The sequence below is a fragment of the Panthera tigris genome, chromosome A2, assembly GCF_018350195.1.
Source record: "Panthera tigris isolate Pti1 chromosome A2, P.tigris_Pti1_mat1.1, whole genome shotgun sequence".
Classification (NCBI taxonomy): Eukaryota; Metazoa; Chordata; class Mammalia; order Carnivora; family Felidae; genus Panthera; species Panthera tigris.
In genome coordinates, this window is record NC_056661.1 from 44,739,006 (window position 1) to 44,754,525 (window position 15,520).

Consider the following 15,520-nt stretch of genomic DNA (forward strand, 5'->3'; position numbering starts at 1 on the left):
TGAGATATTTCAAAATATGTGTAGATTAATGATCTGTATATGCATCATATGACAGTCCACAAGAAAGTCAATGTGGGAACTTTTCATAAGATGATGTTTGCAATTTTTTTACTAGAAAATACCACTTTGTGGAAGTTGGTAAAAGTCCCTTCTATGGTTTAATTTAGCAAGCACAGATTCCAGCTAAGGCAGGTGTTGGCAAAATGTTATGGCACGCAACTCTGCAAAGTGGCTTCTTTATGCCAACACAGCGCTCTGCAAATTGTAGTTAAACAAGCATGGTGTGTGGCTGATTTCTCTTTCATAGTCTGTAATTTGCCAGTTATTTTGTTAAATTCTATGTTCTTACAGACATCAGCATCACCTTAATGATTTTCCAGGTTTTAAAAGGGGAACAGTCATTGCCACAAGGTCACCTACAAGTCCAGACTCTTGATGGGCATTGTCACTGGTAGGATTCCATTAATAATACTCTCACAATGACTAGCTCATAAGAGAGGTCTAGCATTACTATGTTATGCTTTTTGCTTTGATGTAACACTTCGTGGTTCCTACAGACATTCTTAAAGTGTACTCTGTGACCAGAAGCTTCAACATCACCTGTGAAATTGTTACCAATGCACATTCTTGGTCTCCATGTCCACATTCTAAATCAGAAACTTAAGCCTTCAAGGTGATTTAAAGTTTGAGATCCACTGGTTTAGAAAAAGACCTTAGTGGGGCGCCTGGGTGGCGCAGTCGGTTAAGCGTCCGACTTCAGCCAGGTCACGATCTCGCGGTCCGTGAGTTCGAGCCCCGTGTCAGGCTCTGGGCTGATGGCTCGGAGCCTGGAGCCTGTTTCCGATTCTGTGTCTCCCTCTCTCTCTGCCCCTCCCCCGTTCATGCTCTGTCTCTCTCTGTCCCAAAAATAAATAAAAAAAAAAAAAGTTGAAAAAAAAAAAAAAAGAAAGAAAAAGACCTTAGTAACTTCTAGCCATGTCTTTCTCAGAAAGTCAACTCTTTCAGTTATTTAGTAAACAATCATTGCCTACATATGCCTTGTTACCATGAAATGCGCTGAAAAAGAGGAGCCTACAGGTGTCAAGAAGGTAACAACCAGGTGTATGTTACCCACATTGTGCCCCTATTGCTAGGTACATTGCCTGTTTTATGGTTGGTATTACATGAATATTTACTGCATTAATCCATCAGAATATAAATAAAGCTAAGCTTTTGACTCCTGATGATTCTGATGTGTAGAATTTTAAGTGTTGTAATTTTTGCTATTGTTATGGTGGCTCTCTTACTCCACAGAATGGAAAACACTGACGATGCATTTTAACGAATTAAGATTTCCTTTTTTATTTTATGTTTATAAATATGTGTCTAAGTGTGTCCAAAATTGAAAGCAAAAGTTGTCTCTGTAGGGAAATTGTATCATGAATGAATGAAATCATGCAAGAGAAAGGGAATATGGCTGAGATTATATATTCTGGTTGATCTTGATTCTATTATATGCACTCTTTATTTTCACTTACCTTAGTGTGTGGACACAGCTAGGCCTTCATATATTCCCACCTTTTAAATAGTTTGAAGATGGAAAAATGGTCTGGAGCAATTCCATCAGTGGCCTTTCTCTTTCTGCCTAATCATTCTGTGAATCACCAGAGCAGCTGTAGACCAATTAAGTTCAAAAGTGTACAGGTGGTCAAAGGAACGACTTGAAAAATGTGCTCTAGTTATAAGGAGCCTTTTGTTTCATTAAAAAAAATTAAATGGCAACAGCTTTTTAAATTTAATGTACAAAATAAAGGCCAAAATAGTTAAAATGAAATAAATAGTCAAATAAAAATATGGCTTGTTTCAGATGTAACTCAATTACATAGAACAGTTTGCAGGTGTCTCCCCCACCCCAAGTGTTCATAATATAGTTGGAGAAAATTGCTTCCTTCATTTTTTATGACTTTAATACTAGAACAATCTTTATATATAATGAAAATTCTTTAAACATCATGAACACTATGCCATCCCATCTCTGATCCATATCTTTATGTCCTGTAACAACTGCTATAAACACAGATCAATCTGTCTTATTACTAACTCTGTTACTTGAATTTCTATAGCTGTAAATAAAGATCAGTGTGTATCAACCCAGAAATCATCCACATGACCACCCAAACAGCCTAGAGTTCATTTTAGAGAAAAACACGGTCTAAGTGAGTGAACTCATACAAGAAGCCATGATGATGATACTTTAGAAATGACTTTCATGGCTGGAAGGAAGTGCATGATTGACTTAATGGCTATTATGTGTCATAGGAGAAGGCCCATATTCCTACATTTTTCCTCCCTTCCACAAATTTCTACTCGTCACAATTTTTTTCTTTTTTTTTACTGTGATTTTTTAAATGTTATTAAATAATACTATTAACATTAACAGAGAGAGAGAAAGAGACCATGGGCATGGGAGGGGCAGAGAGAGAGAGAGAGAGAGAGAGAGAGAGAGAGAGAGAGAATCCCAAGAAGGTTCCACACTGTCAGCACAGAGGCTGATGTGGGGCTCAAACCTACGAACCATGAGATCATGACCTGAGCCAAGAGTTAGACACTCAACCAACTGAGCCACCCAATCACCCCACAATTTTTTTTTTCATATGCCTGGTACTGAACTAGGATTTGGGAGGATTACAGAAAAAATTTGAAAGTCTTTCCATTTTTCGAGAAAGTGAAAACACAAAGAAAAAGAGATAACATATATATATATATAAATAGCTATAAAGATGATCGACAACAGTAATGCTGTTTGAGAGGGGCCCAAAATTTTATGTGTAAAATTACATTACTTATATGGCAGTAGTTTTTTGGTGAATTTAAGTGAAAGCAGTCCTCTGAAGGGGCTCCATTTGAGCTGAGACATGAAGCAAGAGAAAAGTTATCCGCCTAAAAATCATAGGAAGCATGAAAAATGAAAGACATTTCCACACAAAGACTTGCAAGCAAATGTTCTTAGAAGCATAACTCATTATCACTAAAAGTGGAGGCAACGTACATAAATGCCCATTAACTGGTATTATGAGTTGAATTGTGTCCCTCAAAAAAGATATGTTGAAGATGTAACCCTCCTAGTACTCAAAATATGATCTTATCTGGAAATATGGTTTTTATAGGTGCAGTTAATTCAGGTGAAGTCATATCAGACTGCAGTTGGTCATTAATCCAGTATGACTGGTGTCCTTATAAAAGTACAATGGGAAGACACACAGAGAGAATGCCGTGTGATGACAGAAGTAGAGACTGGAGTGATACAGGTGTAAGCCCAGGAACACCAAAGATTTATGGCCACCACCAGAAGCTAGGAGGAGGCAAGGGACAATTCTACCCAGAATGTCAGAGGGAGCAGAGCCCTGTCATCACTTCATTTATGAATTCTACCCTCCACAACTGTGAGAGAATACATTTCTTTTTCTTTAAGCCATTCCGTTTGTGTCACGTTGTTGCTAATATGACCAGGACAGACATAAATAAAATATGGTATAACCATACAGTTGAATAGTATTCAGCAATAAAAAGGAACAAACTACTGATAAATTCTGCAACATGGATGAACCTTGATCACACTATGCCAAGTGAAAGAGCCCAGATACAAAAGAACACATGGTGTATAATTCCATTTATATGAAACATCCAGAAAAGGCAAATTATCAGAGAGAGAAAGCAGATTAGAAGCTGCCTCGGGCTGGAATGGGTTCTGAGGATTGACTATAAATAGACATGAAGGATCATGGGGTGGTGGAAATGCTGAAAAAAGTGGATTATGGCCGTGACTTTGCAACTTGGTAAATTTACTGAAAATCTTTGAATTTGTATGTAAATTATACCTCAGTAAATGTGTGTGTTTTTTTAAGAAGTCAGGGGAAACAGTAGAGCTGAGGCACAGAGGTGTTAATGCTGTCTGGTCATTTAAAGGCCCCTGTGAGGTATAGAGTAGTCCAGACAGGGGAAGGGAAAAAGGATCCTAGAGGAGTGGACTTTGAGTCTGGGCCTTGATAAGTAGGAGTTTAGGATGAGGAGATGACAGGGCGCAGGACCGTGCACACTGTCTCTGCATTGCAGTGATATCTCACTTTCTCAGGACAAGATTGTGTGAGATATATTTTCTCCTTGGTATATCTTTCAGAGCTGAGTTAAAGAAACCTAATGCGTATGTAATGTTTAAAGAAAGAGAAGGCAGGGGACCACCTGATCACTGCTAAAACAGCCTTGCCTGTTGTATTTTAACATTATTGTCTCATCTCCCTCCCGCACATGATACACTGCAGTGCAGACTGTTATGATTTCCTGGGAGCACAAAAGACCTCTTTCTCCCAAAGCAATTCTTTTTTTAATTAACACTGCTCTTGGAGTACATAGCCACGCGCACACACACACACACACACACAGCACTAAAAGGTGTTAACTTGTTCCTGGGCTAAGAGTCATACTACTGATATTTATGGGACAATGAGTCAACCGTATGGGCTGTTGGTTAGCAAGTTCAGCAGCTGTGGGTGAATGCCGTCATTAGCAAGTGCCACTTCTTTGCTGGTCTAGCTTTGTGGCAAATGCTTAAAGGAAGGCAAACCCGAATTTAAGTGGAAGGGAACCCAAACTGGCCAAAAAGGAAGGAGTGGTTTTGTATCTGAATGTGGCAACATGGATTTAATGTATTTGAATCTAGTTTTCCAGTGTTCTTCATTGCGGTGGTGAGAGGCCATAGTAAAAGAGGAATTGGGGACCAGATTCCAACTAGTTGGAACACCAACTAGTTTGTTGTAAAACTAAAGACAAACTGCTTAACCCCTTTGAGGTTACAGCCTTGCTCACAAAAGGGAGGGATAGATTAGAACCGATTTTAATTGCATTGGGGGGAGTGGGTTATAGTCCTTTTGAGAATAGATTGCTAGCTGCAGGTCCTCTCTGTAGGAAAGTGTTCATCCATGAATGCCAAGATTAAAAATGCTGAACTAAATTATTTAAAAGGCCCCTTCCAAATCCAACCTTCCCTGTCATTCTATGAAAGGAAAAAAATCAAAGTTATGTTCAACTTTGCACTTTGGACCACATACTTCACAGCAAACCTAGCTAGACAGTTAGGTTATCTCACAGCATTGATTTTCTTTTTTGCACATTAGCAAAATCCCCTTGATGCTTCCCAAACATTGAAGCTGCAGATGAAAACGGTCACCTCAACCAAATGAGTGGAATCATTTCTCTCTGTCATTGTACCTGTCCCTGTCCATTCCTTGCTTTCACCTTTTCTTCTGAATCCCTCAGTCTTTTTTCCTATAATTACGGAAAGCCTAAAGGAGAGGTGAAATGAAGGATCCTATCATTTCTTAGTATGTTAGATAATTCCAAATTTTATATTGGCACAGCTGAATCAGAGATCACGGAAAGGACGAGACATTGAATAGAAATAAATGGATTTGATCAGTGGGAGATGGGGTCAAGAATGTATTGGTAAGAGGGGTGCCCGGGCGGCTCAGTCGATTCAGTGTCCAACTTGAACTCAGGTCATGATATCATGGCTGGTGAGTTCAAGCCCCACGTCGGGCTCTGTGCTGACGGCTCAGACCCTGGAGCCTGCTTCAGATTCTGTCTCCCTCTCTCTGCCCTCCCCCACTCATGCTCTGTCTCTGTCTCTCTCTGCCCGTCCCATGCTCATCTCCCTCCCTCTCTCTCTCTCTCTCTCTCTCTCTCTCCAAAATAAACATTTAAAAAATTTTTTAAGATAATTTATTGATAAGAAATAATTGACTGGTTTTTAGTTATAAAGTATGGACTTAGTTTGTTAGGTTACGTTACCGTGACCACAATTGTACAATTTCCTACGATATAGGAAAGTGAGAGAATATGACCTTAAAGTCAGCATGCCTTTGGGAAGGTGGGTATGATTTAAAGATTGTTTTCTGTATTACTTCCTCCTGTCATTTTTACCTTGGTTCAGAATATAATGTCACTGGCATTTGATGTTACCTTCTCTGTACTAATTTATGATTAATTCAGATTGGTGTTGGAAGTGAATGATAAAGTAATTCGTAATTGAGTAACTGACTACTCAGATTTTTTTCTTACATAGACATAATAGAGCAGCAAGTATTTTGGTAAAGTACTTAAATTTTTTTTTGCAGTATGTTTTCAAAAAGATCATTTATTTGATTTCCCTGGTGACTGGGACTTTATCTCTCCCCTCCTTACATGGTCCATGACTCCCTTTTAAAAAAAGGTTTTTCAAGAAGTGAAGTTGTATGCACAGAGGATTTGATCCTAGGCAGATGGTATGGCACTGTGACACAAAATTTCCCCTAGCAGTAACTGGGAGAAGAGCCACAATTCAAGGCTGGTTAGAGATAGAACCTGCTTTAAATGAAGGAATTAATTGTGCACATAATGATGTATGAGAGCATCCTAAATTAACAAAAACACTAATGTATGTTTTAAAAGAGCCTCAAAGACTTAGTCCCTTTGTTTATTCACAGGGGTGATGGGTGAATATGAGCCAAAAATAGAAGTGCAATTCCCAGAAACGGTGCCGACCGCCAAAGGAACAACAGTCAAGCTGGAATGCTTTGCCTTAGGAAAGTAAGTCTGGTTTCTCTTCCGTCTTCTTCACCCTTCAGCCTGTGCGGGTGTAGAAGTTTATTTGCACTGTTCGCGGTGATGGCTTCTGAGGTGACTGAAAAGCAAGGCGGGCCTTTCTTTTTGTGATGCCATGTATGCATCTTTGATTCTGCCCTCTCACCATGGAGAGAGTACATGTAATGGCACAAAGGGGATTAGGCTGCCACAATTGACATGGCCACAAAGGAGAAGAGAATGGGCAATTCTGAAAAAGTATTTTCTTCTATTATTGTGACCTATAATGTGCACGCTGTCTAACCCAGAATGACAGGAAAACAATGGCCTTCATTTGAGGTACGCTCAAGCCGACTATTTAGAAAAATATGGACTTTCAGTCTGGCCCTAGTTTACAGAGGATGCATCAAACTTTTCTTGAATTTCTTTTTAAATTACCAGTCTCTTCTCTCTACTTTGGATTTTCTTCTCTGGCTAAAGATAGGGAAGATCTTATATTCTTTAAGAGAGTCTCTATTTTACAGACTCGCCTGAAAATTACTCCCAACTTTATTATTAAGTCTGTGGAATTATAGATAAGCCTAGTTGGGATCCAGTTAACGTTTCCATAGAGTATCTATCTCTCAGAGGGCACAAAGAAAATGGAAAAAGAGATCAGTTAAGATTGTCCCAGTAACCCTAAAAAAGGGGGGGGTTGGCATAAATGGTACACACTGTCATCTAAAATGAGAATTTTAGATCATCTATGGAATTTAATGATTGATGTAGATCTCTACACCCAACCCTATTTCCCGCTAGCCCATTGCTAACTCCCCATCCTCTTCCTGCGCCCAGATCATGGCTAAGGCAACAGCACTTGCTTGTGCCCAACCCCTGTATCAGCATGTGATCTGTTTCTGTATATTTTTTGTGTTTACAGCAACCATAGAAGAAAGGTATTCCTTTTTATCACTATATTTTCAGCTCTAATAAAAGGATTCTTTTGGTTTCCATGGTTTTAAGTCAGGGCAGTATAAATTACACCAGTATCTTTACTTTGGTACCATACATATACTGGTAAATTTTTATGTCCTGAAAACTTATCACCTTAAATAAATTATGACATACCTGTAGGACTGAACACTGTTCAGACATTAAAAGTCAAATTGTAAAACAACATGTGAGAAATAGAAAATGCCCGTAATTTATTACTAAGAGACTGAAACCAGACTGCTAAGCAGCCTGGCCCCATTTTTTATTTTAAATATATACATTGGGAAACACAATCCAGGGAAAAGGTGAAAGCAGGTTAACTGGGCAGCCTAGATGTAAATTTGGTACACTATGCAAGGTGACACCTTGAAAAATCTTTTTTGAAGAGAGAGCAAAATTCTTGTTGTTCATACTTCAAAGGGGGTGTGAATTAAACTCTATTCATACTGCCTGAATGGCACTGGAATAAAAACAAAAGACCAAAATTGGGTTCCTCCAGTCTACACAAAGATATTTGGGTATGCATATCCAACTGCCAAAATACATCATCACTGCCCACTTAAGAGCAGGAAGACTGTGTCTAAGTATAGTTATTTGTAAAGGCCTGTATTAAGTGTGTATCTCATTAGATGTAAAGGCACCCGTAATGTACTTTTGATAGAACCCTTTCTGCATTTAGAGTTGGTGTCTGTTGAATGAACTTAATTGTTCTAAAACAAGTATAGTAGAATTGATGGCTTTAATTTTTTAAATACCATCTCAGGTTTTCCAGAGAAGATTAGCAAGTCTTTAGTCTAATTACTTCTCTGTGTGTGTGTTTTGTGAAAAATAAATAAGTAAATAATTGTATCCCCTGGTAGGAAGCTGCAGTCTTAAAAGCTGTGGTTAGCTTGCTAAAGCATTGATTTGCAGACTCAATGATGCCCTCCTTGCAATTTAAGATGTGCTCTAACAGTTATGGTTGTAGGATGATAGATGCCATGAGAGTACATAAAGACCCCACAGATGGCTGCTTTCCTTATCTTTCTATTTTAAGTAAGAATTTCCCTAAACCACTGTCTGGTGAACTGCTGTTATCAGTTGGTAAGGTTCTAGAGAGAATGTCCCAGGAGACAGAAAGTAGAAGCTGCCAGTTTCTTATTGCCTAACCCTTGAAACGGTACAACATCACTTCTGTCTTAGTTCAGTAATCAAAGTAGTCAAACAACGCAGCAGGTTCAAGACATAAGAGGGCCTGTACCTTGTATGAGAGGAATGTGAAAGAATTTGCACGCATCTTTAATCTGACACATTTGTGCGTGGACATTTTTATTTTCCTGTTTATGATGTGGAAAAAAGCATTTGTACTAAAAAGATATATAACAAGCATATAAAAATGTTGTTTAGTGTTACTATTGTATAGGAGATATATTACCTTATTTAAGGTTATGAAAGGTTATTTGATTCTAAGAAAAACACTTAATATATAATCACACTAGAAATGTGGATATGGCTAAAATCGTAATAGTGATACATGAATGAATGAGCTTTGGGGAGTACTGTTTAGGGCAAGTTTATATGCTTAGAACCAAGAAGGAAGGGGTTATGGGAAGCATAGGTTCAAATAAAAGATATGCTTTTCTCCAATTTGATTCACTCTTTTTTATTCTATCAGTCCAGTACCAACTATTATTTGGAGAAGAGCTGATGGAAAGCCTATAGCAAGGAAAGCCAGAAGACACAAATCCAGTGGAATTCTTGAAATCCCCAATTTTCAGCAGGAGGATGCTGGTTTATATGAATGTGTGGCTGAAAATTCAAGAGGGAAAAATGTAGCAAGGGGACAGTTGACTTTTTATGGTAAGTTTGCCTTCCCACTTTATCATTTGTAGTTCTACAGACCTTGGTATTAAAAGCGTAGACCAAGAGGTTTGCGTTCAGGCTTTTCAGAAAAGATTGTTTAGAATAGGATTGTGTAAAACCCTTGGTTTGCTGCTAATTAGCATTCCCTGGGTGATTCTGGGTGTGGAGAGTAAGGGTGGGGGACAAGGATGTTGACGGAGCAGAGAGGAAGAAATTAGGCTGAGGTGTTTGGGAGATGGATATTAGTGTGAACGCACTTGCAGAGGAACCGTGTTTCCTCTTGCCATTAAGCTGTAAACTTGATGCAGGAAACATTTTGTTATTCCTTCTTCCTAATTTATTTTTTTTAAGCTGTATGCTTTTCTTCCTTAGAATTTTGATTTGGGGCTCATGTTAATTCTTTGTAATTGCTTCTATTTGATAGCAGTTTAATGTGGTACCATGAACATTTCAAAATGCACACTCCCCAAATTTAGTTATCAGAGTGGAGCATGACAAATCTCTCTCACCCCAAAGACTTTATGTGCAGCTGCTCCTATTCCAATCAAATCATCGGCATTGATCCAAACATAATATAAATGTGAAACTGCTAGCACGTGGTCGTCAATTTAGCCAATCTTGGAAACCCTGTTAGGGTGTCAATTTGAAATCCAAAAAGGGATTTCACTGGATAGGCATTTTGAAGGCAAATAGAGTTCTGCCAAATTGGAACATGCCTGAATCCCATCTTTCTGGGCATTGAAAATAAATATTGTAGGTTCATAATTATTCAAGAATGGCTTAAATACACAACAGTATGTATTAAAATACTGAGAATAGCTCTTTAGGCACAAGTTACAGCAAAAGTTTTAAATGTTCTTATTTTTTGCAATAACAGATACCAAAAAGTCTATTTACTTCATCAGTTCTTCTTCTAAAGTATTTTGGTTTTAAGATATAGCCAGATTTTGTTCATTAGTCATAAAACGTTCTTTAGAAACGTGATTGGAAACTGAGTGGACATTTTGAGTATCTGCTACTTTGCAGAGAACTCTCTCACGTGACCCTCAGCATTTGGTACTTAGATACCTGATATATGTAGGGAGGCAGAAGAGCCCACATGGTTCTAGAAGGTATTTCACGTGATGACCTGGGCAACAGTTGTTTGAATAAATTTGCCCACTTCTTTAATCATTCGTCTTTCTTCAGCAATTATAAAGAGCTAATTCTACTCAAGCCAAATGATGGAGTTGATATTTGATCCTTGCCCTTTCTTAAACTGTGATAGTTGATCCCGTATTTGATTGGTTAAAAAGCAAAAGACGCCATAGTTAACTGACAGGGAAAACATAGCACCAAGAGTTACACATTTGTTTAGTGAGATGCAATTGATGTATTTTTCAAGTGTTCAGGGCACATTTTTCTCACCAGTGTGATAATTATTCCTTACATGTCAGATAAGAACAACCTGAAAATAGGTTAAAGGCCAATGTTTTTTCTCTTTTATTAGTTGAATAGACTTTTCAGTTCAGCTGTGGTTGTTGCCAAGTGTTATTTGAGTTGCTCAACTAATTGAATACACTTATTTTCACTTCCATGGTTTTCTTTTAAGTGAAATATCTGTTTTCAGTATGTTATGGAGGTATGAAATGTTCTGTAACCAGGAGTTGGCGTAGTACTTCCTAGTGGGTCAAAGTTTTCCTCCACTGGAAAAAGAATACTCCAGAATTACCGTTCTAGAGAATCGAATTTGTCACTGGCCCTCAGCCTTGTGCAGTAAAATGTTTTGTTTTGTTTTTTTCCCTTCAGGGATCCTGCCCTGGAGATGAAAATCAGATTCTACCAGTGTTTCCCTTTTAAATGGAGTTATCTGCATCCATGCATGGGGGAAAAAGCAGAATGAAATTTGCCTGCTTTCTGTAGATAACTCAGCTTTTTTCTCACTTGTCAACCACCCTTGGTGTTAGAAGCTTGTCAGATCAGTTGACTTTAATAGTGTTTGGCTGTTGTATCTATGTTTATTCTTTTGTTTTTCCTCAACTAGCATATCAGTGACACAGAAATTATCGAACTGTTTTCATTGTCACAGGAGGGATTAATTATACAAAAGTGCTTGGCTGTCATTTTTTTTTTTGCCTCTCATTTTTTTGGTCTCTATTGGGTTTTCCCAATGCTGAGTGCCTAATATCCAGCTGTCTAGATCTCCAATTTAAATGAGTTATTATAATTAAAATCACTATGTAGATCACAAAAGGGGAGAAAATAGCCCCAGTCACTTATCCATGAATGTTCTGCCTTTGTCGACAGGAGAATTTCTCACAGTGTTAAGATGTGCTGTGCTCAGGGATTATAAACCATGGGTTTGAGTTTAGAAGCTTGCTTCTCTTTTATGGTTCCAAGTTGTCTCGTTCCGTTCATCAAAGTCTCCACATCAACCATGCGTATGCTAACCTCTGATCTGGCTTAGCAAAATGGCAGTTTTCCTCATCTTGCACTGAAACCATTTAACCTTGCTCCCAAGGCCTGCTGGGCATGATTCCACTGCTCCCATCTTCCCTGTGTCAGCATGATGGAAGCCCCTGTTCCTGGTTGGTGTGCTCCCACTCTACCTGTGTGTTTAGCTTTGCTTGTGCTACTCCTGTTTGATACGTGTGAAGAATTAAAACTAGTTCATATATAAAACATTTTACCCTACCCTATCTTTTTTATTTTTGCCATGACTTATACTTGACCGGTGTGGTCTAGTCTTTGTTTTGTGTTTTATGGTTGACACACAATGTTACATTAGTTTCAGGTATACAATATAGTGACAGGATAAGTTTATACATTATGCAGTGTGGTCTAGTTTTAATCTGCTGTTTCAGACATTTTTCAACGTAAAAAACTTTATACAAATAGGTCTGTAATTTTCAAGAGTAAAATACAATGGGTCTTTGTTGCTAAAGGTAGAAATTTTCCAAAGTGATTTTGATATACTATTAGTTCAACAAATATCTTTTTTCATTGCCTACGTATTGTGGTGCATCCCGTTGGATGGTGTAGGGGCTGACAGCATGAGGCAGTGAAAGAAGTCACTGAAGGCAGAACAAAGGAGGTACAAGCCTATTGAATACACTGCAAGGGAGCAGAGGGAAGGACATCAAAAGCAAGACTGTCTGCCACAAGGCGGTGGTGAGGGGCTATAGTTATAGGGCAGAGTGGGGAAGTATGGGGAATGTATACAGCTTTCCCTTTTTCAGTAATCTTAGGAACTGTGCCTGGTTGTAAATGGTCAGTTAGGGCCTATGGCTCTTTCGAGGTGATTTGCTTAATGAACCGGTTTGCATTCAGCTCAGTGGTCCCTGTGGGCCCTTTTGCCTCAATCAAGTTTCCATTGCTCAAGGCTGTTGCCCAAAAGAGGCCCCTACACATATGGCAGAACATGTTAGGCACTAGGGCTGCAGGACAAATCCCTGCCCTCAAAGAGCTTATATTTTACTAGAAGTTGAAAGACAATATACTATTAAGCAAATAAATGAACTATAAAATTTCATATTGTGATAAGAATTATAATGAAAGTAATTAGGATGATGTGATAGAAAAAAAAAACCAGGAGCAGAAGAAAGGCTTCATAAGATAAGGTCATTAGGGAAGATTAGTCTGAGAATTGAACTCTGAGCCAAAACTTGAAGGATGAGAAAGAGCCAGAGTTTTGAGGAAAGTACATTCCAGGCAGAAGGGAAGGAGTTGCAAAGGCCCTGAGACAGGAAACTACTTGACATGTTTGAGCTGCATCAAGGAAGCCAATATAACAAAATCTTGGTGAGAAAGGACAAAAGTGTTGAAGCATAGGAGAGCAACAGATTATGCGGTACTTTATGAGCCAGGCACAGAGTTTGGGTTTTATTTTGAGTATAATGGGAAACCACTGGAAGATTTTAACCAGGTGAGTGATTTAATATGATTCTTGTCTTTAGAAGACCACGGTGGTTGCTTTGTGGTGAATAGATGATGCGGAACCCAGAGCAAACACAGGACAACCGATCAGGGAGCCATCTAGGTGAGAGATGATAGTGGCTAGGACTCAAGGAAGGAAAATAAATAAGAGAAACTTGGATATATTTTGGAGGTACAACCAGTAAGACATTCTCATTCTTATGAAACCAGTTTGTAGATGGAACTGATTGCCAGAGTTTATGTAGCTGATTTAAGTTTACATAGTAAGACACAGAGCTAGGTTCCAAATGCATGCTTGTCCCTTCATGCTGGAGGTTCTTGTACTTCAGTGTGCATCAGAATAACATGGAGAATTTATTAAAATGCTGAATATTCGGCCCTACCTTCACAGGTCCTGATTCTGTAGAGCTGGGGTGAGACCCGAGAACGTGCATTTTTAAAAAGTTGTATTTCAGGGGCGCCTGGGTGGCTCGGTCAGTTGAGCGTCCAACTTCGGCTCAGGTCATGATCTCACGGTCCGTGAGTTCGAGCCCCGCGTCGGGCTCTGTGCTGACAGCTCAGAGCCTGGAGCCTGTTTCAGATTCTGTGTCTCCCTCTCTCTCTGACCCTCCCCCGTTCATGCTCTGTCTCTCTCTGTCTCAAAAATAAATAAATGTTAAAAAAAAAATTTTTTTTAAGTTGTATTTCAGTAACGCTAATGCAGTTTGTCTAGAGTCCACACTGTGTGAACCATTACTCTGTGCTAAGCTGTATGCAAGTGGTAGGTAGAGTGAAACTGAGATTACATTACACACAGGCAAAGGTGTTCTGGTTCTCTACAAAGCTACATAGCTCTACAAAGCTCGCTGTCACATCAGGCATTGTAGCCAGTCTACACAGACAAAGTAGAATGAGGGCGTTAAAGTAATTATCTTTGAAGAAAGGAAAGGAAAGTACAAAATGGACTTAATTCACTTGATAATTACTCATTTTTTGCCTCATTGTGTCTGTATAGTCACTTCCTTTTTTTTTCACAAATAGACCAATAGTATTATAGTCATCATTTAGAAGAATGAAGTGTGAACTAAAAGAACCTGATATTTAATAGCTTTTGTGTAATTCCTCCTATATGTAACAGGTGTTAAGAGAGTAAAATCCTCTTCACCATTAGGAAATAGAGAATATAGTATTTGAGCAGGCTGTGATACATAGAATCCGGTCACGTTTGAGCTGGAAGGAACTACTACGGCCAACCCCTTGATTTTTATAAGTAAAGAAAATAAAGCCCAGAGACATGAAATAACATACCCAAGATCATAAAGTGAGTGAGAATCAGAGCCATGGCTACAAGTGCCCTTTCTGTTATACTGCACATGTTATTTTTCCTGCCATTAAGACATTTTAATACAGTAGGTAGGGGGAAAATCCATTAATCATCCGGATACTTTTTCTCCATATTTTCCCACAACCAGTGTCATAAATGAAAACATCCAGATGAATAATTGGCTTTCTTTCTTCTTATTTTCTAAGATAACCAACTGATTGAGTCTGAATGAGCTCTTTTTATTTTCCATTCCAAATTACATATATAGATGTATGTCTAAACCTTGTATGCTATGGTCCTTTGGCTCAAATGGCAAAACTATAGGCTTGATGGCTGTGCAAACAGTGTTTGAGTATCTCTAATGTCATCAACAAGTGAATACAGAAGCATCATGCAGCACAGCATACTAATTTCCCCCTGGATATGCTACATGTATGTGATCTCTAGATAATATTCGCCCCTGCAAAGTGGCTTAAAGGACATAGTGACCAAAAGATGAAAACAACAGATAAGGTAATTTCGGAGTAGAGCAATAGTCTGTTTAATTGTCCTGGACAGAACTGATACTGAGACCCTCAGTTACCGTCAGTGCCACTAAAATGAAGTCAAGAATTTTTGTTCCTTCTCTTTGTCTGGTAGTTCCATTAAATTGGCTTTCTGTAAATTTCAAGAGGTACATACTGAGAACGTACTGTGAATAAGGGTCAGTGGGAAGTAATGCAGAAGTGGGGACACAAGGTCCTTACCCCAAGAGAAGCTTCAGACTAGGGAAGAAAAAGTCACATCAAGGGCAATATATTGAAATTCAATTCAATGTCTTCACTCGTTATTACCATAGAATGCAGAGGTACTGTTATAATTTTTATCCAGCAAGGAATACTGTTTAAATATACT

The 15,520-nt window shown here is 38.6% G+C and overlaps 1 protein-coding gene across 6 annotated transcripts in view; it reads left to right on the top strand.

Moving 5' to 3' along the window:
- Positions 1-15,520, top strand: part of CNTN4 (contactin 4) — an 893,176-nt gene that overhangs the window by 721,123 nt on the left and 156,533 nt on the right. For all 6 annotated transcript variants that reach the window (XM_042979430.1, XM_042979433.1, XM_042979434.1 and 3 more), the window contains 2 exons: positions 6,498-6,600; positions 9,221-9,405. In XM_042979430.1, coding sequence (XP_042835364.1) covers positions 6,498-6,600; positions 9,221-9,405 — 288 coding nt within the window. The remainder of the gene's footprint in view (positions 1-6,497; positions 6,601-9,220; positions 9,406-15,520) is intronic.